This window comes from Sinocyclocheilus rhinocerous, unplaced genomic scaffold (assembly GCF_001515625.1).
Source record: "Sinocyclocheilus rhinocerous isolate Xijiao unplaced genomic scaffold, SAMN03320098_v1.1 scaffold519, whole genome shotgun sequence".
Classification (NCBI taxonomy): domain Eukaryota; kingdom Metazoa; phylum Chordata; class Actinopteri; order Cypriniformes; family Cyprinidae; genus Sinocyclocheilus; species Sinocyclocheilus rhinocerous.
The window spans coordinates 217,744-239,195 of record NW_015665048.1 but is presented as its reverse complement, the minus strand read 5'-3'; the positions used below and the strand labels follow the sequence as shown (position 1 = coordinate 239,195).

General features: G+C 36.4%; 1 protein-coding gene across 1 annotated transcript in view; it reads right to left on the bottom strand.

The window, feature by feature from the left end:
- LOC107731077 (synaptic vesicle glycoprotein 2C-like) overlaps positions 1-21,452 on the bottom strand; it is a 91,808-nt gene that overhangs the window by 29,263 nt on the left and 41,093 nt on the right. Inside the window, exon 5 of the mRNA XM_016542060.1 lies at positions 6,325-6,965. Coding sequence (XP_016397546.1) covers positions 6,325-6,791 — 467 coding nt within the window. The 5' untranslated portion in view covers positions 6,792-6,965. The remainder of the gene's footprint in view (positions 1-6,324; positions 6,966-21,452) is intronic.

The window sequence follows — 21,452 nt, the reverse complement described above, 5'->3', positions numbered from 1 at the left end:
AAAAAAACTAAAAAAAAAAAAAAAAAAAAAAGATTTCAAGCCAAGAAACTGCAAAGGATGCTGGAGAATACTTGCGGTTAATTGTAATCAATTATATTTGAACTAAAAATAAACATTAAAATCATTTTATATATATATTTCAGAAATCATTCTAATATGCTGATTTGCTGCTCAAGAAACATTTCTGATTATTATCAGTTGAAAACATTTGAGCTGCTTCACATTTTTTTGTGGAAACTGTGATACATTTGATTTTTCAGGATTCTTTGATGAATAGAAAGCTCAAAAGAACAGCATTTATTTGAAATAGAAATCTTTTGTAACATTATAAATGTCTTTACTGCTGCTTTTGATCAATTTAATGTATCCGTGTTGAATAAAAGTATTAATTTCTTGCATTTAATATACACAACACACACACACACACAGCTTGATCTGTAAAACATCTGATGTTGCTGATACTGCAGTATGAGAGAGAGAGAGCGAGCAGTAAAGCGTGAAATCAGAAAGTGTCAGGCATATTACAGACGCCTCTCAGGGGTCTTTTCAGCAGAAGAGCATCTCACCTCTCAGAGTTCATTCTGCTCATCTCTCTATCTGTCCAACACACGAGCAAACGACTGCGCTAAATCACCCACAGCACATGTGCTGCATCCTTCTCTCTTTCATTCCTTCTTTCTGTAATCTACACTATTTCTAAAAACAATGTCTGAACCCTCTGGTGCTCTACGGCCATTTCTGACTGAAAAATTTTCCTTTTTTAAAAATGTTTTACTTCATCGGAATGGTACGAAACTTGGTAAAGGTTTTGGCACTTATGTGCGCACACACACACACACACACACAGACAAAATAAATAAATAAATCGTGGACATGATTCAAGAAGGTTAAATGGTCCTGAAAAAAAATTGTCACATTTGTATTGTTCACAATCAAGTCAAAAATAACTGCATTGTAAACGAATGGGAAACAACATTCATCTAGTGGAAACGTTTGGTACTGCGCTCAAACTAAATCTGACTGAACGCTCATTTTTAGTGATATTAACCTCCAATTTAGAACACAACTTGTTTTATGGCTTTCATTTTTCTTGCAGTTTTAGAGTAAAACATGTTTTGGAAAATGTATATTTCATATTAAAAAAATTGTTTTATTTATTTTTTTGCATTTTTCATAATAATAAACGTACACTTCTATAATTTCTATAAGGCTGCATTTATTTAGCAAAATACAGTAAAAATGAAATATTGTTAACATTTAAAATACCTGTTTTCTATGTGAATATGTATTAAAGTGTAATGTAAATGCAATTTATATTTATTCCTGAAATCTAATTTTTTGAGATATCAACCTCAAATTTGGAACACAACTTGTTCAGATTTATGGCTTTCATTTTCTTGAAGTTTTAGAGTAAAATGTTTAGAAAAATATATAGTTCATATAAAATTAAACATTTTTCTATTTTTTAACCTTTTTTCATAATAATAAACGTAAACTTCTATAACTATTTTTAGTTTCACCTTTTAAACTTTTTTTTTTATTTCAACAATAATAATCCCTTACGAATATTAACCATGGTAATACTACATATAAATACAACCATAGTTTAACCATGCTGTTTGCAGTAAAACTGTGGTAATTCAAATACTAATCAAGAAGTCAAAAAAACAATGGTTACTACACTTTTACTACAATAAAGCCATGGTGAAATTTTCGTAAGGGATGCGCAAGTGTTTTCTTTAAAAAGAGACCAAACTTCAGTCTGTGCTCTAAAGCATTCAAGATTCACCACAGTTTCTAAAGAAATTTCATTTTCAGGTCTATGCTTAAAAAGTGTAATAAACGGATCATCACTGTTCCATAAATATAATTTAGTACTATAAAATCCCCTAAAAATCCAAATGATTAAATAAAGAAACATTATCAAACTAAAATACAGTACATTAATTTCATTGAAAAAAAATCTGTCATTTTTGACCACGACACAAACAACACCAAGGGTTAATAAAAGTCCGTATGATCTCTTCACCAAGTGTGTGTTTCACGGTCAAATTAGGTAACATGTACACTCGATGGCATCTGTGATTGACATCTCTTTATCCGGGAATACGGAATATCTCCATCCGCTCCGCTTGCCGTCTAATTGATCGATCAGAGTTATTGATCCGACCATAGGCTGACTGTGTGTGCTTTACAGGATTGTGTTAAGTTCCTGTTGCTAATGCACATGTGTGTGTGAGTGTGTGTGTGTGTGTGTGTGTGTGTGGTGTGTGTGTCGGCCGTTATCGTTGCAGTGTCATTAGGAGGAAAGAGTCGTCCTGTACGATGGGCACAAAGAGGACAGGAGGAGGAAAAGAGCGGCTGATCACAGAGAGAGAGGGTAAATAAAGCAGCTTTACTGCAGGGGAAGAAGAAGAGCAGAATGGAGGAAGAAAGATAAGAGATAATGGAAGCTCTGCGGCAGGCGGACAAATGAAAAGCGTCTCGCTGTGGCTGAGGAGTCGTTTCTGATCCGCGCTGTTCATTACCTGCTGCTGAAGCTACAACTAACCTCCAGACATGGCACACTACTTACAGAAACCACACGCTTGTTTTAATCTGTCCTTTTTAGCTTTTAACGAAACGGTAAACGTATGTGTAGTTACTTCTCTCAACTCAGATGTTTTTCACTGGGATCCATTCTTCACAAACAATAGAAGTAATCCTGCTTTTAGAATTTGGTAAGAAATATGACTAATTAATTCACCTAAAATGAGATTTGAATTACTTGAATTATTCAATATTTGCAAAAAAACATTTATTTATCACTAAAAAAGAAATATTATATAATAAATATTAAATAACTATAAAAATACTGAATGATTAAATGCAATGTAATATGAAAGGACTGTTCACATTAAATAAAACGAAATATTAAATTTATTTATTTAAAATATTTGTAATATTAGCAAAAAATTTTAAATATTTTATATTACATATTTTATATATACATATATAAAGTATATATTAAACATTATTTGTAAACATTATATATTATAGAATTAATAATAAATAAATATTACAAATATTGAATCAAATAGACAAGTATATTTATAGTCAACATTACTATTGATTTATTTCTGGGGTTTTTCACCATGATAAATGTGATGCTGCTTTAGAATTTAGCATAAAATATGTAATGAAATAATCCACTTAAAATTTAATTAAAATTATATGCATTATTCAATATTTGTAACAGTAGCTATAAAAAGTATTGAATACCTAAATAGTAAATATTATTTACAAACATTACATATTATACAGTACATATTAATACAACTATAAAAATGTATTGAAATAAACCTACCAGTATATTTATAGTCGACATTACTTCTGATATATTTTCCTCTTTTCTTTTTTTAAACCATGATAACTTGTAAAATTTGGTAAATAATTCACTCAAAAACATTTTTACTTATTTGATTTATTCAATATTTATAATAGCAGCAATAAAATGTACTGTCATTTTTAAATAAATAGTAAATATTATTTATAAACATTTAATATTATATAATAACTATTGTAAAACATTAAAAAATATTGAATGAAATGGACCTACAAGTATATTTATAGTCAGCATTACTCTTGTTTTTACCATGATTCTGCTACTGTACAATATATTCTGGGCTTGCCATATCAATGCAGGATATGTGCAATTCTCCCTTAACCTTAAACAAAAAATGAGGAAGCATCATTTTCCTGCTAACAGTTCTTACGTCAGTAGTCTGACTAAGATGTTGACTAGATAGGCAGCTCTGTGGGATTTGAAACAAAGCCTGTGTGTGAATGATAAGAGCACATGAGAGTTAATCAAGTCTAAGTGTAGAATATTGATCTGTATCTGCATGAACCAATCATAGAGAAAGAGAGAATAAAGCAGGATTAACAACTACGCTTAGTCAAATAATTCAACATGCATCAAATGAGCATGCAAATGCATTACATTGTTTGATGAAATCAAGAAATGAGCTCTGCATTGCTGAACAACACCAAGAATCATAAAATATCTGTTTCACCATATATCCTACACAGACATGATGCAACAAGTTCCCAGTGACCAGTCCTTTTTCTGTCCTCGTTGAAAGACAAATGCTGCAAGATGCAACACAATCACAGCCAATCACCACATAAATAATGACAGTGACTGCTGCTGACGCAACATAGTTGTTTTCATTTGAAAAAAAAAAAACTATGGTCATATCATACACACACACACACACAGAAACTCAAACATCTTCACCGCAACCAATCAAAATAAAAGTCTGGTTTAACTTGAAGAAATTGTGGCAGAAATATATTAGTATTGAACAGCATAATGTACCTCTCAAATAAATAATAAAAAAAATAATAACTTTATTTTGTATGATATCACAAATTTTTTCCATGTTTTAATTTAAACAGTAAACCTCTGTTGTGCAGAACTTTGTATAGGGCCCTAAAACTGTACTTTTTGTTAAACTTTTAATAAAATGTTGTAAAATTGTATTTTGGGAAATCAGTTAATTGGATATGCTTTTTGATTACTAGAATTTAATTTAACCATTATTCCAGGAAAAAAAAAAAACAGAATTTGGGAGCAAAAAAAAAAAAAAAAGGAATTTGGGTGAAAAATACATACATCATGTGGACACACACACTCACAAGCGCAAACCATCAAACAAGCACGACACAGAACGATATCGCTGGCAAACGCCACCCAACCACCCACATTACACACCATATACAAGCCCTCTCTCACACACACACACACACACACACTCTCTCATTACAAGGAAAAAACCCTCCATTACATCAAAGGGCGGAAAAAAGCAGCTTGTCGTCTTTACAGCATGTGAGTACAGACAGAAACGTGTGGGTACAAAGACAGAGATGAATAACAGAGGCTCTGCTCCAGAATCCAGTCAACTCCTACAGTCTCCAGTTTAAGATAGCTGAGGTGCTTTCAGTACAAGAAGCGCTAAGATACCTTCAGCTGATTATTTTCTAACACTGTAGACATAATGTGTTATCATATGTAAAAAGTAAGAGAAATTACATGTTACAAGAATGTACACTACAGTTCAAAAGTTTGGGTTTGTTGGTGCCTTTTTAAAAAAAATTTGTAATAAGTCTCTTCGGCGCACCAAAGCTGCATTTATTTGATCAAAAATACAGTAAAAATTGTGAAATATTATAATTTCAAATAACTGTTTTCTATGTGAATATATATTAAAATGTCATTTATTGCTGTGATCAAAGCTGAATTTTCTGCTAAAGAAACATTTCTGATTGTTATCAATGTTGAAAACAGTTGTGCTGCTTCATATTTTTGTGGAAATCATTATATATATATATATATATGTATATATATATAATACATAGCAATCTTTTGTAAAATTATAAATGTCTTTACTGGTACTTTTGATCAATTTAATGCATCATTGTGGAATTAAAGTATTAATTTCTTTTAAAAAAGATATCAATCAATAATATCATAAAGCTATTCAGAACTGACTATTTTTATGTTTACTGTGTATTTTTATGCTTATTAAAGTAATAACTGGTTTTGCGATTTTGCAAATTTTAATGTGAGATCAAGTGGCAACTTGACTTGGCAATAAAAAACATTGTTTAACATACAAAACTAAACGAATAAACTTACGTTTTTTAAACTGAGAGAGAGAGAGAGAGAGAGAGAGAGTGAGAGCGAGAGAACATAAACATTTCTGAATTTTTTAAAAATAAATTTCATAGGTCCCTATTATTGTAAGTATTTTTTTTTTTTTAAAGATTTATTTTTGGCGTTTTTGGCTTTTATTGATAGGATAGTAGTGAGACAGGAAGCGAAGTGGGAGAGAGAGGGGGGATGGGATCGGGAAAGGTCTGCGAGCCGGGACTCGAACACGGGACGCCCGAAGCGCAATGGCGCTACATGTCGACGCGCTGCCCACGAGGCTATCAGTGACTATTGTAAGTATTTTAATAAATTATTAAAGTTTTATGAATTTAACTGATTAGACATACTTTTTGGTAATTAAACCTTTAAAATGGAATCTAGAAAAATGACAACAGAAAGCATGAAATTTGGGAAAAAATAATAACGGATTTCATAGGGCCCTAAAACTGTCAATTTTTGTTAAACCTTTAAGAAATTGTTCTTAAATTGTATACGTTTTGTGAAAACGATTAATTAGACATGCTTTTGATTTCAAAATTTTAATTTAACCATTAAAATGGACTCCAGAAAACCTAAAGCAGAAAAAAACAGAATTTGGGGAAAAAGTACATGCATAATGTGGCAACTACACGAAGAACAGCTGCCACTGGAAGCGTCCGTGTCCACACTCCTGGATGATGAGCTCGTACTGCTGCGCCAGCTCCTCCTCATCCGCCTCTCTCTCCTTCTCCAGCTCTCGCTTGTCCTTCATCCCATCCGCCGGCGGCTGGCCACGCCCATCCATGACCCCGTCCCCTGCAGGCACGCCCTGATACTCGCCCTCGTAGATCTCGTCCTCATCGTCGTGGCCCTCGGTGGCGTCGCTGGAACCCTCGTCATCCTCCCGCTGAGCCTGGCCGTCCTGATAATAGTAACGGTCTTCGTCACCGCCCTCATCTTCGTCATTTTCGAAGCGGCTGTAGCTGCGGCTGGAGTATTCGTTCGAAGCGTGGTCCACCACTTTGTTGACCTTCTTGACGGCGTGGCGCTTCGCCTCCTTGGCGATGTCGCGAGCGCCTTTGACCAGAGACGTCTTGTCTCTGTCGGGGTCCTCCATCTGTGCAGAGTTTAGCTGTTTGGTGATTCCAGCAGTCAGGAATCAAACGTGTGTTTCAGAGGATGAGATCAATGCCTCGAGTGCTTTGGAGACGGACAGCAGTGGACAGGAGATGTGTGTGATGTGTGCGGTTCCTTCTGACGGACAGCTTCATTCACTCAGAGGAGAAGGAAACTATGGGAAGAAGAAACAGAGTCATATTTTCATTCTCTACAGCAGGCACAGACTATATATATATACTGACTCCAAGCTTTTGAATGGTATAGTGTATAATATAATTTTTATTTCAGCTTTTTATTTCAGATAAATGCTGATCTTTCGATCTTTCTATTCATCAAATAATCCTGAAAAAATGTACTCAACTGTTTTAAATATTGATAATAATACTAATAATAAAATATTTCTTGAGCAGCAAATCAGCATATTAGAGTGATTTCTGAAGATCACGTAACACTGAAGACTGGAGTAATGATGCTGAAAATTCAGCTTTGATCACAGGGATAAATTACATTTTAAAATATATTCAAATAGAAAGCAGTTATTTTAAAAAGTAAAAATATTTCACAACATTACTGCTTTTGCTGTGTTTAGATCAAATAAATGCAGCCTTGGTGAGCAGAAGAGAATATTTTTTAAAAAACACAGTATATATATAGTTTTAGAATTAAAAATGTGTAAATAAAATTGTATTCTTTTTTCAGTGTCTATCTATATACCTATCTATCTACAGTACACACACACACACACACACACACACGCGTGCGCCATTCAAATAAAATCAAATAAAAAAAACCTTTGAATTAGTATCAAATGTCAGTCTAACTCCGATCTGAATTAGCAGGGTATTTTTGGTTTTAACTGAATAGCTGTAATAGGAAAAGTGAAAGCGTTGCAGATCTCAGGTGTTCCTGCTCATGTGCCCTGAAGAAACACAGGAGAGCCATAAATCAGACGAGCACAGCGGGCAGAGGATAGAGAGCCCAGTTTACCTGCATTCACACTGTTCACCTCCACAGGAAGAGATGTGGACATGAACAGGACAGAGTCAAAGAAAAATGAAGAAGAAGAGACCAGCACACGCAGACTGACACTTCACACACGCGTGTGTCTGGAGGATCTTCTCAGGCTCTCAAACACAGAAGAGCCCTGCTGCATTGCAGCACCATTCCTCTCTCCGGCAGAAACACACACTCATCTCATTTTATCTTCTCACATCTGAAAAATAAACAAAAACACACGCTTTCTCTGAACCAAGTAAACTCAGCAAATCTCTTTGAAAATGATCAGTCGGTCTCACAGATACCAGATATCCCTGAGAATGAGAAAACCAGAGAATATGACAGAGAATATTCCATCTGTGATGAAGACGCCCACAACAATTCAATTCAATACCACAGTAAAGTACATCAATACTATAGTACAGTCTCATCTGTCCAGTCCTTCCACCCCACACACTTCCAGAAGGTTTGGTGCATCACACAAAGGCTCTATTCTATTCTATTCATAAGAGAATTAAGATTACAGTAAAGGTTCCATAGAACCAGAACATTCTAAATCATACATTGAAGTTCCAGAGAGAACTTTCTATTTCCTTTAGTTGTGGTGTTTTAGTCCATGAAACCAAAATGCATTAAATCCAGAAACATTAAGAATCATACAGCAACTCAAGAACAATATACGGCCAAAAACAGTTCCTGACAAGAACAAGCTGAACCCAAGAATGACTGAACAGCTTTTATTTTGCAGAATGTTTTGTGCATCTTGATTTGAGCTGACATTTGATAACCGTGGATGAATTTCAGTCTGGCCAATATGCTGATCATCATTAGAATATGATTAATATTCATTAACTCTGGCATTTGTAATCCAAATATCTGAGACACGCCTGAGAATACCTGCAGACTGAAGACTCCAATAAAACAAAAAAATAACATTAACAGAATTTTTTATTTATTTATGTATGTATGTATGTATGTATGTATAATATAAGTACATTTATTCATTTATTATTTAAAGAAAAATACTTATTATTTTATTAATGAATTCTGAATTTTTCTGTCACCAAGATAAATTCCTTGTGAATGCAAGCATACTTGGCAATGCATCTCATTCTGATTCTGAGTATTAAAAAATGTGGAGAGACCTGATTCATCAACAATTATTTTTTTTATTTGGTTCTTTTTAAAATGAACCGGTTCACAGACTCTAAAAGCATCAGCATAATCTTGAGTGTAATATTCAGCGCAATCATTTATTAAAACATATTTAAAATGTCAAATCACAAGGTTTGGGAGCACATGAAGACATAAAACAACAAATGAATCAAAAGATCCGATTCTCAGAAATGATTCACTGTTCTAGTGGAGTCGTGCATTCGGCCTCTTTCCTGAAAAATCAGCGAAACCTTCGCCCGCCCAGATTCAGCCGAAACGAAACGAATGCTTCTCTAAGAGTTGTGTTTCACAGGTCACTGATGCTGTCGGAGAAGCCCTCATTAATCACGGAGGGGAACACACGCGCGCTTTCCCTCTCACACACTATTCAGTGTGCACTAACTTAACATGAAATACTGTCAGAAGACGTGACGTGTCAGATTTGACCCGTAACATGCAATAACAGATCAATCGATCAATCACATATCTGGTCAAACGAAAGCAGCATTTTCATTAAAACTATTTAAAAAAACTCAAAATGGCACGTCCGGAACGCTGCGGCAACAGCCAGACCTAAAACCCAGCAAAGCATGACATCATTTCCTCTTAGACCAAATAAAGGCAGTCCCTGACGTAACTATGACATCATTGGAGGGCTGATGTAATCAATGCGACACCCGTTTTTCCTGCATTAACCCTGATGTGAGCGCGGGAGGGGGAGGAACGGGACGCTGCAGAGCGCTTTGACCCTCCACAAACGGGGAATTGCACTAAATACAACACACACACACCTTCAACTCTAAATGACTAGTGTTCGACGATGTGTTGGAGTGAGTAATTATAAAGTTGAGCGAGGAAGGTCGCGCCGTTTTCCACTGTCCCTGATTCACCTTGAGCAAAACAGATCAGACTCAGTGGTTTGGTAAAAAACAGTTAACTTCTTACACAACTGAAGACCACACACACACACACACAACAAATATACCCCAGCAACTTAAGACTGCTTTTGTGCTCCAGAGTCCAGGGTCACATATAATACTTCCTAAAGAACACCTGAATAGGATGTATTTGGCTTAAAATATATATGTTGTTCACCTGAATAAAAGTAAATCATTCAGTCTCCTCATAAAAAATGGTAAATGTCAAAGGAGCAGTTCAAGCAAACACGCAGGCTAATGCAGATGAGCAGGTTAAAGCCGGTCATCACTGTAAGAGTTCTACTAAAACCCCATGCAAAAGGTGCAGTTAAGCTATCAGATGGATATACAGGGTATTCTGAGGAATACCGTGCTACTGAATGATTGCCATATACTGTGTATGTTTTATTGTATTTACAGTAAATAGTTCTTCAAAAGAATACCTTGGTACCATCATGTGCAAAAAAAAAAACATTATATATCATGCATTATCAGTACAATACTTTATCAAAGATACATTTTTTACAGTTACAGGACGGTGCTATAGTTGTGTATTCAGTGCATCTTTCTTTCTCTCAGGCAGGTTGTTTCACGCACCGCAGGCTTCACCCTTTTACTACCACTTGGAGAAAAGTCATCGTCTGCACGTGAATCGCCAGCACAACCGGGAAAAAGCATCAATCACGGTCCGGCTCTGACGCAAGCTGCGCCCCATAATGAGATTTCGCCTGTCTTGACATTGTGCATGGGAATCAATCCCCTCCCTCTCCATTTTATCTTTCCGTCACACACACACGCGCCTCCATGACTCATTTTCAGCTGGATTTCTGTCTGCTTGTGACAGTCACACAAATTTTGCTCTGTCAGGGAACAAGTTCCTAAAGTGACTCTCTCGTTCTCTCTTTCCACAATCCAGGACACCACCGGGAGCCCTTGAGCAACACACACACACACTCGTCTTCTCCAGTCTCCAGAATAATGCTTGATCTTTATGGGTTTTTCAATGCTTACTGCATAAAGGAATAGTTCTCTCTTAACACAAAAGAATCATTTTTAAGCATGCATTTTTAGCATGCAAAATGGCTGCTTGCATCTGTCAAGCTCCAATAAAGCGATGAACTTGTTATAAAAGTGATCCATTCAACTATATTCCATGTCTTCTCAAGTCTTATAATGTTTTGCATGAGGAACAGAACCAAATCTAAGTCACTATTTACTAGTAAACTTCTCATATTGTTGTCAGTGACGTTTGGTCTCAAGAACCAATGATGTTGTTTGAAGTCACTGTCACTTGTGGTCTGTTCCTCACACAAAGCTCTCAGAAGGCTTAGAAAATGAACTTTTTGAACTAATTATATGGTCTTTTGGTCCTTTACGGATCTTGACAGATACGGATAACAATTGTTGTTATATGGGAAAATGCTTTTCTCCTTTTCCACAGAAAAAAAATACAGCATTCAAGCTTTAAAATAATGAATATTTGCTCTTGAACAAATATTCCAAACGTATGCCTCTCAAGTACAAAATTAAATTATAATGACTCACAAATAAGACTTTTAACTTTTCTGGTGCATATAAATTTTGCAATGGTAAATTCCTGATTAAAAACTCAAATTCCACCCTAACACAGCCCTATTTAATTTGTAAAAACCTCATAAACACATTTATGTGTGTTTGCATGTTAATTAGTAGGCTACCCCTAATTCCCTTTGATCAAAACCAATTTTTAAATCTGACTAAACTGACATACAAGTGAGATTACAGTAATTGTTTGATGCGTTTTGCATGCTTTGCATACTTTCACGTCGCGATCTTCAAGGGAAAAAAATAAATCACAAGCGAAACGCCATAATATAAATCAGGTTCAACACCGCTTTTAATAAGAAGCGTTCACACGGGATGCGGTCAGCTGTTTTTAATTATTAATTCATGTACACAAGCGTAGGATTTGCGTCTTTGCGTTGCATTCGTAACATGACGTCTTACAGCATGTTAAAAAATACTAACTTTTTAAAAATGCGAACGCAACAACGCGTCCGTGTGAACGTTCCCTGTATGCAGCTAAAGTTGATTTAACGCTTTAGACTCGTGCGTAAAGCTACAGAAAAACTCAGTCACTTACCGACTGGACGCGAGTCCAGATTTCTGAACGCGTTAACGCGGATCTTCCTTTAGCGTTTTTAGTTATCTCCTCACAATGCAGCAGCAGCAGCCGCGTCTCTCTGCAGCACTTGAAGAAAAGCTGAGAAGAAGTGATGGATAGAGGGAGAGAGAGAGATGAAATCAATAGTTGAATCGCGGGCAGCCCCGCTGAATGTGACGCGACGCGGGGCGGGGGAGCGGAATGAGCGCGTTAGGATCATAGTGAGTATATACTATGACTGTATGCGTGGATACGCACACCCCCACCCACCCGTGACGCATTGCTCTTTCTCCGCGAGTCACGATTCTCTGGAGGCTCTGGGGCTTTTTCCTGCTTTTGTTGGAGTGACTCGTGTTTCAGTGTTTTTAACTTTCTGCGCATCCCCCGACACTCACGCCTCAGCGGTACAGTCAGAAAAAAAATGCGGTACTGGGGTTCTGCACGCGACTCGTCGTGACTGAACTCTCGCCAAGCGCGAGATGGAATCTGGACAGAGAGGCGTGTCGAACGCGGGACGCTCGGAATGGAACTCTCCATGGTGCTGAAGAACACATAGAATAGAAACAGGCAGAACAAACCCCACAGATCAGATCCATATGAAACAGACACTAGAGAACTAGACAGAACCCTGTAAAACCACCTAGATCAGATTTGAACAGATCTGCTCAGAACCACACTGACCACCGCGCAGAACCGCACAGTCACAAATGCATAAAAACAGACCCCACAGAACTACATAGATCAGATTTACACTAAATAGATCCACAAATAAACCTTACAGAACCACACAGATCGGATCCATATGAAACAATACTACACAGAACCACACAAAACCACATACATCAGATCATTGTGAAACATACCCGACAGAACAAACCCTACAGAACCACATAAATCAGATTTGCACATAATAGATCCACAAATAAACCTTACAGAACCACACAGATCGGATCCATATGAAGCAATACTACACAGAACCACACAGATCAAATTCAGATAAAGCAGACCCCGCAGAACCACATAGATCAGATTTACACAGAATAAATCTACTCTGAACCTCATAAAACCACATAGATCAGATCCATATAAAAGACCTTCTGAACCACGTGGAACAGATCCACTCAGAACTAAACAGAACAGACCCTACAGAACCTCATAGATCAGATTTACACAAAATAGATCTACACAGAACCACATAGATCAGATGCATAAAAAACAGATCCAACAGAACAAACCCTATACAGAATCACATAAATCAGATTTGCACAAAACAGATCTACTCAGAACCACATAGATCAGATTTAAGGAGAATAGATCTACTCAGAACTGCACGGAACCATATAGATCAGCTCCATTTAAAATGGACCTTGTAGAATAGATCCACTCAAAACTAGTCCGAACAAACCATACAGAACCACATAGATCAGATTTACACAGAATAGATCCACTTGGAACTACACAGACCATCAAACAGAACCACATAGATCAGATTTACATCAAATAGACCTACTCAGAAGCACACAGAACAAACCCTACAGAACCACATAGATCAGATCCATATGAAACAGATCTACTCAGAATCAGATCCATATAACAGATCATATCCATATCTAAATCATAGATCAGATTCATATAAACAGACTCTAGAACTACACAGAACTGATCTTACAGAAGCAGAAAGACTGTAACCACACAGAACCCTAACCACTAGGACCAGGAGAACATGGAAGCAAACGTTCACGATCGCTTCCCCTCGGACCCGTGACGTCAGCTGGGATCAGAAGCTCCAGAGTTTCAGCTGGAGTTCACAGCACTGACTCTAACAGGAGTTCTGATGGGTTTTCAAGTCAATGTCCATTAACATCACAAAGACATAAAATGAAGACGAGAAGCATGTGTGAAATGAGTCCCCGCCTCGAGGAGGGTTTTCTGTTTTGTTTAGAGCTAAAACGGTTCCCTGGAGAGCTGTTGGGAGAGAAATCCATCTCACATCCTATCCGGCCTCTCCACCCGCACGGAAAGAACCACCCCGAACTCTCTGAATGATCCTCTCCTCCTCTTGGAAATCTTGAGAATCAAAAGAGGGATGAAGATGCAGGAAGGAAGAGTGCAGGGTTCCCTGCTCATTCTAACGGCCGCAATAAATATGCTAATGTGCTCGCTTTCGCATCCAACACCAGCTGTTTAGAGTTTTTCAGCTGAAATGGGCACTAATAAAGTTTCCTTCTCTCTTACCATTCAAGAAACTTTACTGGCACAGGGAAAAAAGCTTTACATTGCCAAAGCTTTGGTAACATTGTACTGTATATACACATGCATATACAGATTAATAGCTTAGTTTTTTCAGTGGCTGATTTAATGAAATACTATAGTAATATAGTATATATTTTCTTTTTATTTATAAAAATATATAAACATAGCAATAATATATAATGAATGTATTTAAATTTGATTAAATTAATTAATTCAATTGATCATTTCAGGAACTATAAATATAAACTGTTGCAATTATTTGTGAATCAATCATTTCTGAATGATTACTATAAAAATAAAAAGATTTATATTATAAAATAGTTACATTTTATATACATTTTATATATAAAATGTTGTACACACAAATATTATTTACTTGACAATTTCAGGAATTATAATATAATAAACAATATAATAAATTTCAGCAATATAAATTGCAGACATTATTTGCGAATAAATAATTCCTGAATGATTACTTTAAAAATATTTGATAGTAAATAGTTAATTAATATTTTTTAAGTAAAAAACATATATATTTCAGAAATGTATACTACTGTATATACACACATTAATATTAATATATTGTTCTATCACTACACATAAGGTAATTCAATACTGCACATGGACATAATGTGATTCAGTATATGCGCATGGATATTCAATATAATTCAATAAAAACTTTTTAAACTTGCAATATTGTGCTCAAATGCATACATATTTTCAGACAGCTGTGGTTTCACTGGTGACCCTATAATAATTAGCATTCTCTCTTTGATTTGAATAACTCCGCCTCTAATACGCTTAAGACTTTTCCTGTGAGTGTGAGAGGGCGGCATGTTGCCATGGAGATGACATATTGATCAGAGCCTGGAGCAAAGGGTTGTGGGACAGAAATCAGGCGGACCCTTGTGTGAGGAAGTGATGATCAGATCATCTATAAACATCATTTGACCGAAGGAAAACTAACAAAAACATCTAAAAGGTTCAAATTACCACTGAACATCCATTAACATCCATTAAATTCACTCACACACACACACACACACACAGACATATATATATATATATACACACACACACACACACACACACACACACATAGGTAGATAGATATGCATGTATCATGGTACATTTTCCAGCACTGAAAAAAGTACAAAGTTTGTAAATAGCAACACAATGTTCTGAAATCTCTCTACATTATTATCTGGACATGTAATATTGGTTTTAATTGATATGCAATTACGTGCATCAGTGGGCGTCTAATTTCATGCAAATAACCTGGAAAACGGAGCTGTTAGTAATGTGTATGTGTGTGTGTGTGAGAGAGAGAGAAACTGTTCCTGCTAGCTGATAAAACACACACCTGCGGGGTGATGCTGAAGACCTCTGTGGGTGGATGGGAAGGGTGTAATTGGTGCCTGTTTAAATTCTCCCGTCTGCCAAAACATTCACTTTCTGCATGCAAACTTTCAGAAATTATGCTGCTCATTACGGCACAGTCAAAAGCAGTTCTCAGACACACAGACCTGCTTTGAACTGCAGAACGTTACTTACCTTCTTTGATAACTCCTCACTTAAAGGAATAGTTCACCAACAAATAAATATTTGATGAAAACTTACTCACTCTCAGGTCATCCAAGATGTAGATGAGTTCGTTTCTTCATCAGATTTGGAAAATTGTAGCTTTCCATCACTTGCTCACCAATGGATCCTCTGCAGTGAATGGGTGCCGTCAGAATGAGAGTCCAAACAGCTGATAAAAACATCACAATAATCCACAAGTAATCCACACCACTCCAGTCCATCAGTTAACGTCTTGTGAAGCCAAAAGCTGTTTGTTTGTAAGAAACAAATCCATCATTAAGACGCTTTTAACTAAAATATAGCCATAATCCATAATAACGCTTCCTCCAGTGAAAAAGTCATCTGCTCTGAATCAGGAGAGGAAACTGCACAGATCAAACACTGTTTACAAGCCAAAACAGTGCAAAACAGCTCTAAACAAATATGTGGGTGGATTTTAACGTGAGAGACAACAGGAGATGGACTTTTTCACTGGAGGAAGACATTAACTGATGGACTGGAGTGGTGTGGATTACTTGTGGATTATTGTGATGTTTTTATCAGCTGTTTGGACTCTCATTCTGACGGCACCCATTCACTGCAGAGCATCCATTGGTGAGCAAGTGATGCAATGCTACATTTCTCCAAATCTGATGAAGAAACCAACTCATCTACATCTTGGATGGCCTGAGAGTGAATACATTTTCAGCTAATTTTATTTTTTGGGTGAACTATTCCTTTAAAGCTTGCTGTTGGTAGGCAGAGAACCTAAAGCCTCATTAATGGTAAAAACCACTGTAATTGTGGTCTTGGTGACTTATTGCTTTATTGTAAATATAGAAGAAATATGACACGCTGAGATTGGCTGGACCTGGAGAAAGGACTTCTTACGGTGAGCCTCCACACATGCTCTATTTTTCTCTGGCTGTCTGGTGTAATTAACCTTGCCATCTCCTCTATCTCTCAGTCTGACCCAGAGAGCGGCTGATTTTACCCTCTCAGTCAGCGGTAACATTTTCCATCCTCCTTAAGTGCTGTTCTTACTGTGAGTGTCTGTCCCCAATGTTATCTGTGAAACACAGAGCTGGGTTTTAGTGTGCCAAAGCTGTAATCAGTGCAGCATGGGTCAAAGGTCAAAGGAGAAATAAGATGTGTGAATTTAATCAAGCATTAAATCAATGGCAGACAGGGGCGGAGCTAAATGGGAAGTGGGAGGGGCATTTCTTTGAAAACCTGTTTGGAAACCAAGGACCTCATTAATTAAAATGTGCGTTTAAATGATACTGACAATTTCCTATAATTTATAAAACAGCCATATACACAAAAAATGCATCTCATCTCTTTATAAATTTCAGTTCATTTAAGTGATATTAAAGACATTTATTTTATTTATTATTCAAGATTTCTATTTCAAACAAATGCTGTTCTTTTGAACTTTCTATTCATCAAAGAATCCTGAAAAATAAAATGTATCACGGCTTCCACAAAAATATGAAGCAGCACAACTCAACATAATAATAATCAGAAATGTTTCTTGAGCAGCAAATCAGCATATTAGAATGATTTCTGAAGGATCATAGACACTGAAGACTGGAGTAATGATGCTGAAAATTCAACTTTGATCACAGGAATAAATTATATAATAAAATACATTTACATAGAAAACAGTTATTTTAAATCGCAATAATATGTCACAATTTTACCGGTTTTACTGTATTTTTTATCAAATAAATGCTGCCTTGGTGATCAGAAGAGACTTTAAAGTATTTTAAAAATCTTACAAACCCCATAGTTTTGAATGCTAGTGTATATGTGTGGTGCTTAATGACAATCATGATGGATTTGTGAGGGAATTCCCTGTCTTTGCCTGTGGATTTCATCTGGCAGGGAAACACTCAGAGGAATCGTTTCATTCAAGGCTGAGAAAGCCGACATAATGCCGAACTGCTCTCTGTGAATTATTCAAAGGACAGATTTGCGTCTCTTTCAACTTTTGAGCTTCCGACAGTGAGTGCAGACCTGCTGCCGACCTGTGTGTGTGTGTGTGTGTGTGTGTGTGTGTGTATGGCAAGCCATTTTAGCTTAAAATATTCCAAGCGTTACTTGTCGTAATTGTATTTTTACTAGTAACAATTCAATTAGAGAGCTCTGCAATTGCATTCTTACTAGTAACACTTAATTAGAGAGCTCTATAATTCAATTCTTACTAGTAAAAATTGAATTAGAGAGCTCTCTAACTGAATTAGAGAGCTCTGCGATTACATTCTTACTAGTAAGAATTCAATTAGAGAGTTCTACAGTTCAATCTATACTAGTAAGAATTACAATAACAGAGCTCTCTAATTCAATTTTTAGTAGTAAGAATTCCAATTAGAGAGCTCTCTAATTCAGTTGTTACTAGTAAGAACTAAATTAGAGAGCTCTCTAATTCAATTACAGATCTCTGCAATTCTTTAATGTGTTTTTTTACTAGTAAAAATTTTATTATAGAGCTCTGTAATTGCATTTTTACTTGTCAGAATTAAATTAGCGAGCTCTCGAATTGTAATTGTTTCTAGTAAGAATGCAATTGTAGAGCTCTCTAATTGTAATACTTACTAGTAAAATTTCAATTGTAGAGCTCTGTAATGAAAAATGAATGGAAGTCAATGGAAACATATGACTAGTAAAAATTCATTTGTAGAGCTCTCTAATTGAAATTGTTACTAGTAAGAACTGAATTAGAGAGCTCTCTAACTGCCATTGTTACTAGTAAGAATTTAATTGTAGAGCTCTCTAATTGAATTGTTACTAGTAAAAATGCAATTACGACGAGTAACACTGGGATTATTTTAAGCTTAAACGGCTTGCCATATGTGTGTGTGTGAAAGAGATTCGTGAGACACACGGACGCTTTCAGAGACTGAAATGCGGCGTGAATGTGACATGAGTGTGTGTGCTGGAAAAGCCTGAAAGCCCTAATGAATGATGTCCATCGGCGGATGTTATTTTCAAGTGCCGCCCCGCTTGAACTCATTCACTTCACTTTGGACTATAGGAAGAAAACAATCTCTTCAATACCTCAGTTGTTTCTCCTCTTTATTCTGGACTATAGACTATATTTATCTCCATTTCTGTCTCTCAGTTGTGTCGTTCATCATGAATAGCATCTGTTTTCACCTCAGGGTTCGGCCGTCACGCTTACAGCTCTTATCTGAGCCTCAATAGACAGCGAGCGGCCCTTTCATAGTCCAGCCGAGCAAACGCTCACGTGAACATCTCCACAAATATGACCTGCCTAGTGCTGTAGCGACCCGGCGGTCACATGACAGGTGTGACAACACGAGCGGACAGGAGTGGGCGGGTGTTGTCCTGAGTTTCTGTCGCATGTGATTTTTTACTGTGGTAAATGAAGCGATCATAGTTCGGTCAGATGTCACACTGACATGCTTTATGGTGAAGGACTATTAACTGTATGTCATTTCAATGTTTTCATTTTGTCAGTCTTACAGTAGTACCAGTCAAATGTTATTTAATAATTAAGATTTTTTTTAGGCTTGTTAAAAGAAGTCTCATCAAGGCTGCATTTATTTGATCAAAAATACAATAACATTTTCAATTAATATTAGAATTTAAAATAGCTGTTTTCTATGTGAATATATTGTAAAGTGTAATTGATTTATGTGATGCAAAGCTGAATTTTCAGCATCGTTACTCCAGTCTTTAGTGTCACATTTTCTTCAGAAATCATTCTGATTTGCTGCTCAAGAAACATTTCTGATTATTATCTATGTTGAAAACAGTTGTGCTGACCAATATTTTTGTGGAAGCTGATACATTTTTTTTTCAGGATTCTTTGGTGAATAGAAAGTTCAAAAGAACAGCATTTAATTGAAATAGAAATCTTTTTAACATTATAATGTATTTATTGTCACTTCTAATCAATTTAATGCATACTTGCTTAATGAAAGTATTAATTTAATCTTTTTTAAATCTTATTGACCCTATCATGGTTTCCTCAAAAATATTGGACAGCACAACTGTTTTCAGCATTGATAATAATCAGAAATGTTTCTTGAGCAGCAAATCAGCATATTAGAATGATTTCTGAAGATCATGTGGCACTGAAGACTGGAGTAATGATGCTGAAAATTCAGATTTGATCACAGGAATAAAAAACATTTTAACAAATAAATGCAGCCTTGATGAGCAGAAGAGACTTCTTTCAGAGCATTAAAAAAGTCTAAATTATTCCAAACTTTTAATGGTAGTGTACATAGCATATCCTAATCCTTATCAAGTAATCCAGAACAACTAAAACTATGTATAACTATTATATAAAAATAACAATATATTGACAGTCCAAGTTTCTGTAAATAAAAAAGTAGCCTAATCATCATTAAAAGGAACCAGAATCATGTTATTTATATGAAGATTCGTTTAGTTGACCCATTGACAGATCTGGTGTTGTCAGACGGCTGTAGTCGTCGTCTGGGGTCAGGGACGTGCTGTCAAACACCTGGCACAGGTGCGGGTGTGTGTGCAGCAGACATTAGGTGTGGCTCTGTCAATATAACGTGAGATCTGAGGAACAATGAGCTGGAAAAGCCGTCAGCATTCGGCACACAAACGTCTGCTGCATCACAGGTGAGGAGAAGAGAAATACAGAGAGAAACTGAGAGAAAGAGTGAGAAAGTGTGAGCGTTAGAGGAGGTGGAGCTTCCTCTCGCTGTCATCTCAGTTTACCTCCATGGATAATAAATGACTGCTGACATTGATGTTAATTGGCTTTTTTCTCCACCGAGCAGAAGCCTGTGTGTATGTGTGTGAAGAAATCAGGACTGTAACGCTCTCTCTTCCTCCACAGCGTTTGTAAAACCCGTCAAATCATGTTTTACTTTACTAAGTGATCAGATGCACAATTTTCACCAGAAAACAGGTGAAAAAAAAAAAATCAATGAATAAATATTGAAGGACACAAGTCAGGTTTAAAGACCATAAGATCATAGCAAACACCTAGCAACCATAAAAACACTCATAACACCTTAGCAGCCACATAGCAAAACACTAAAACCACTCTGAATACCTTAGCAACTACAAAGTAACACAATAAAAACACTTAAACCACCTTAGCAACCACACAGCAACAATAAAAACCCTTCGGAACACCTTAGCAACCACATAGCAACAATAAAAACCCTTCGGAACACCTTAGCAACCACATAGCAACGCCCTGGCAACCACTCAGAACACCTAGCAACCACATAGAAATGCCCTGGCAACCATTTAGAACACCTAGCAACCACATAGCAATGCCCTGGCAACAATTTAGAACACCTAGCAACCACATAGCAACAATAAAAAAAACACTGAATACCTTAGCAACCACAAGGTAACACAATAAAAACACTTAAACACCTCAGCAACCACATAGCAACAATAAAAAAAAAAACCTTTGGAACACCTTAGCAACCACAAGGTAACAATAAAAACACTCAGAACACCTTAGCAACCACATAGCAACACATTAAATACACCTACAACACCTTAGCAACCACATAGAAACAATAAAACCCCTCAGAACACCTACCAACCACATAGCAACGCCCTGGCAACCGCTCAGAACACCTAGCATCCACATAGCAACACAATA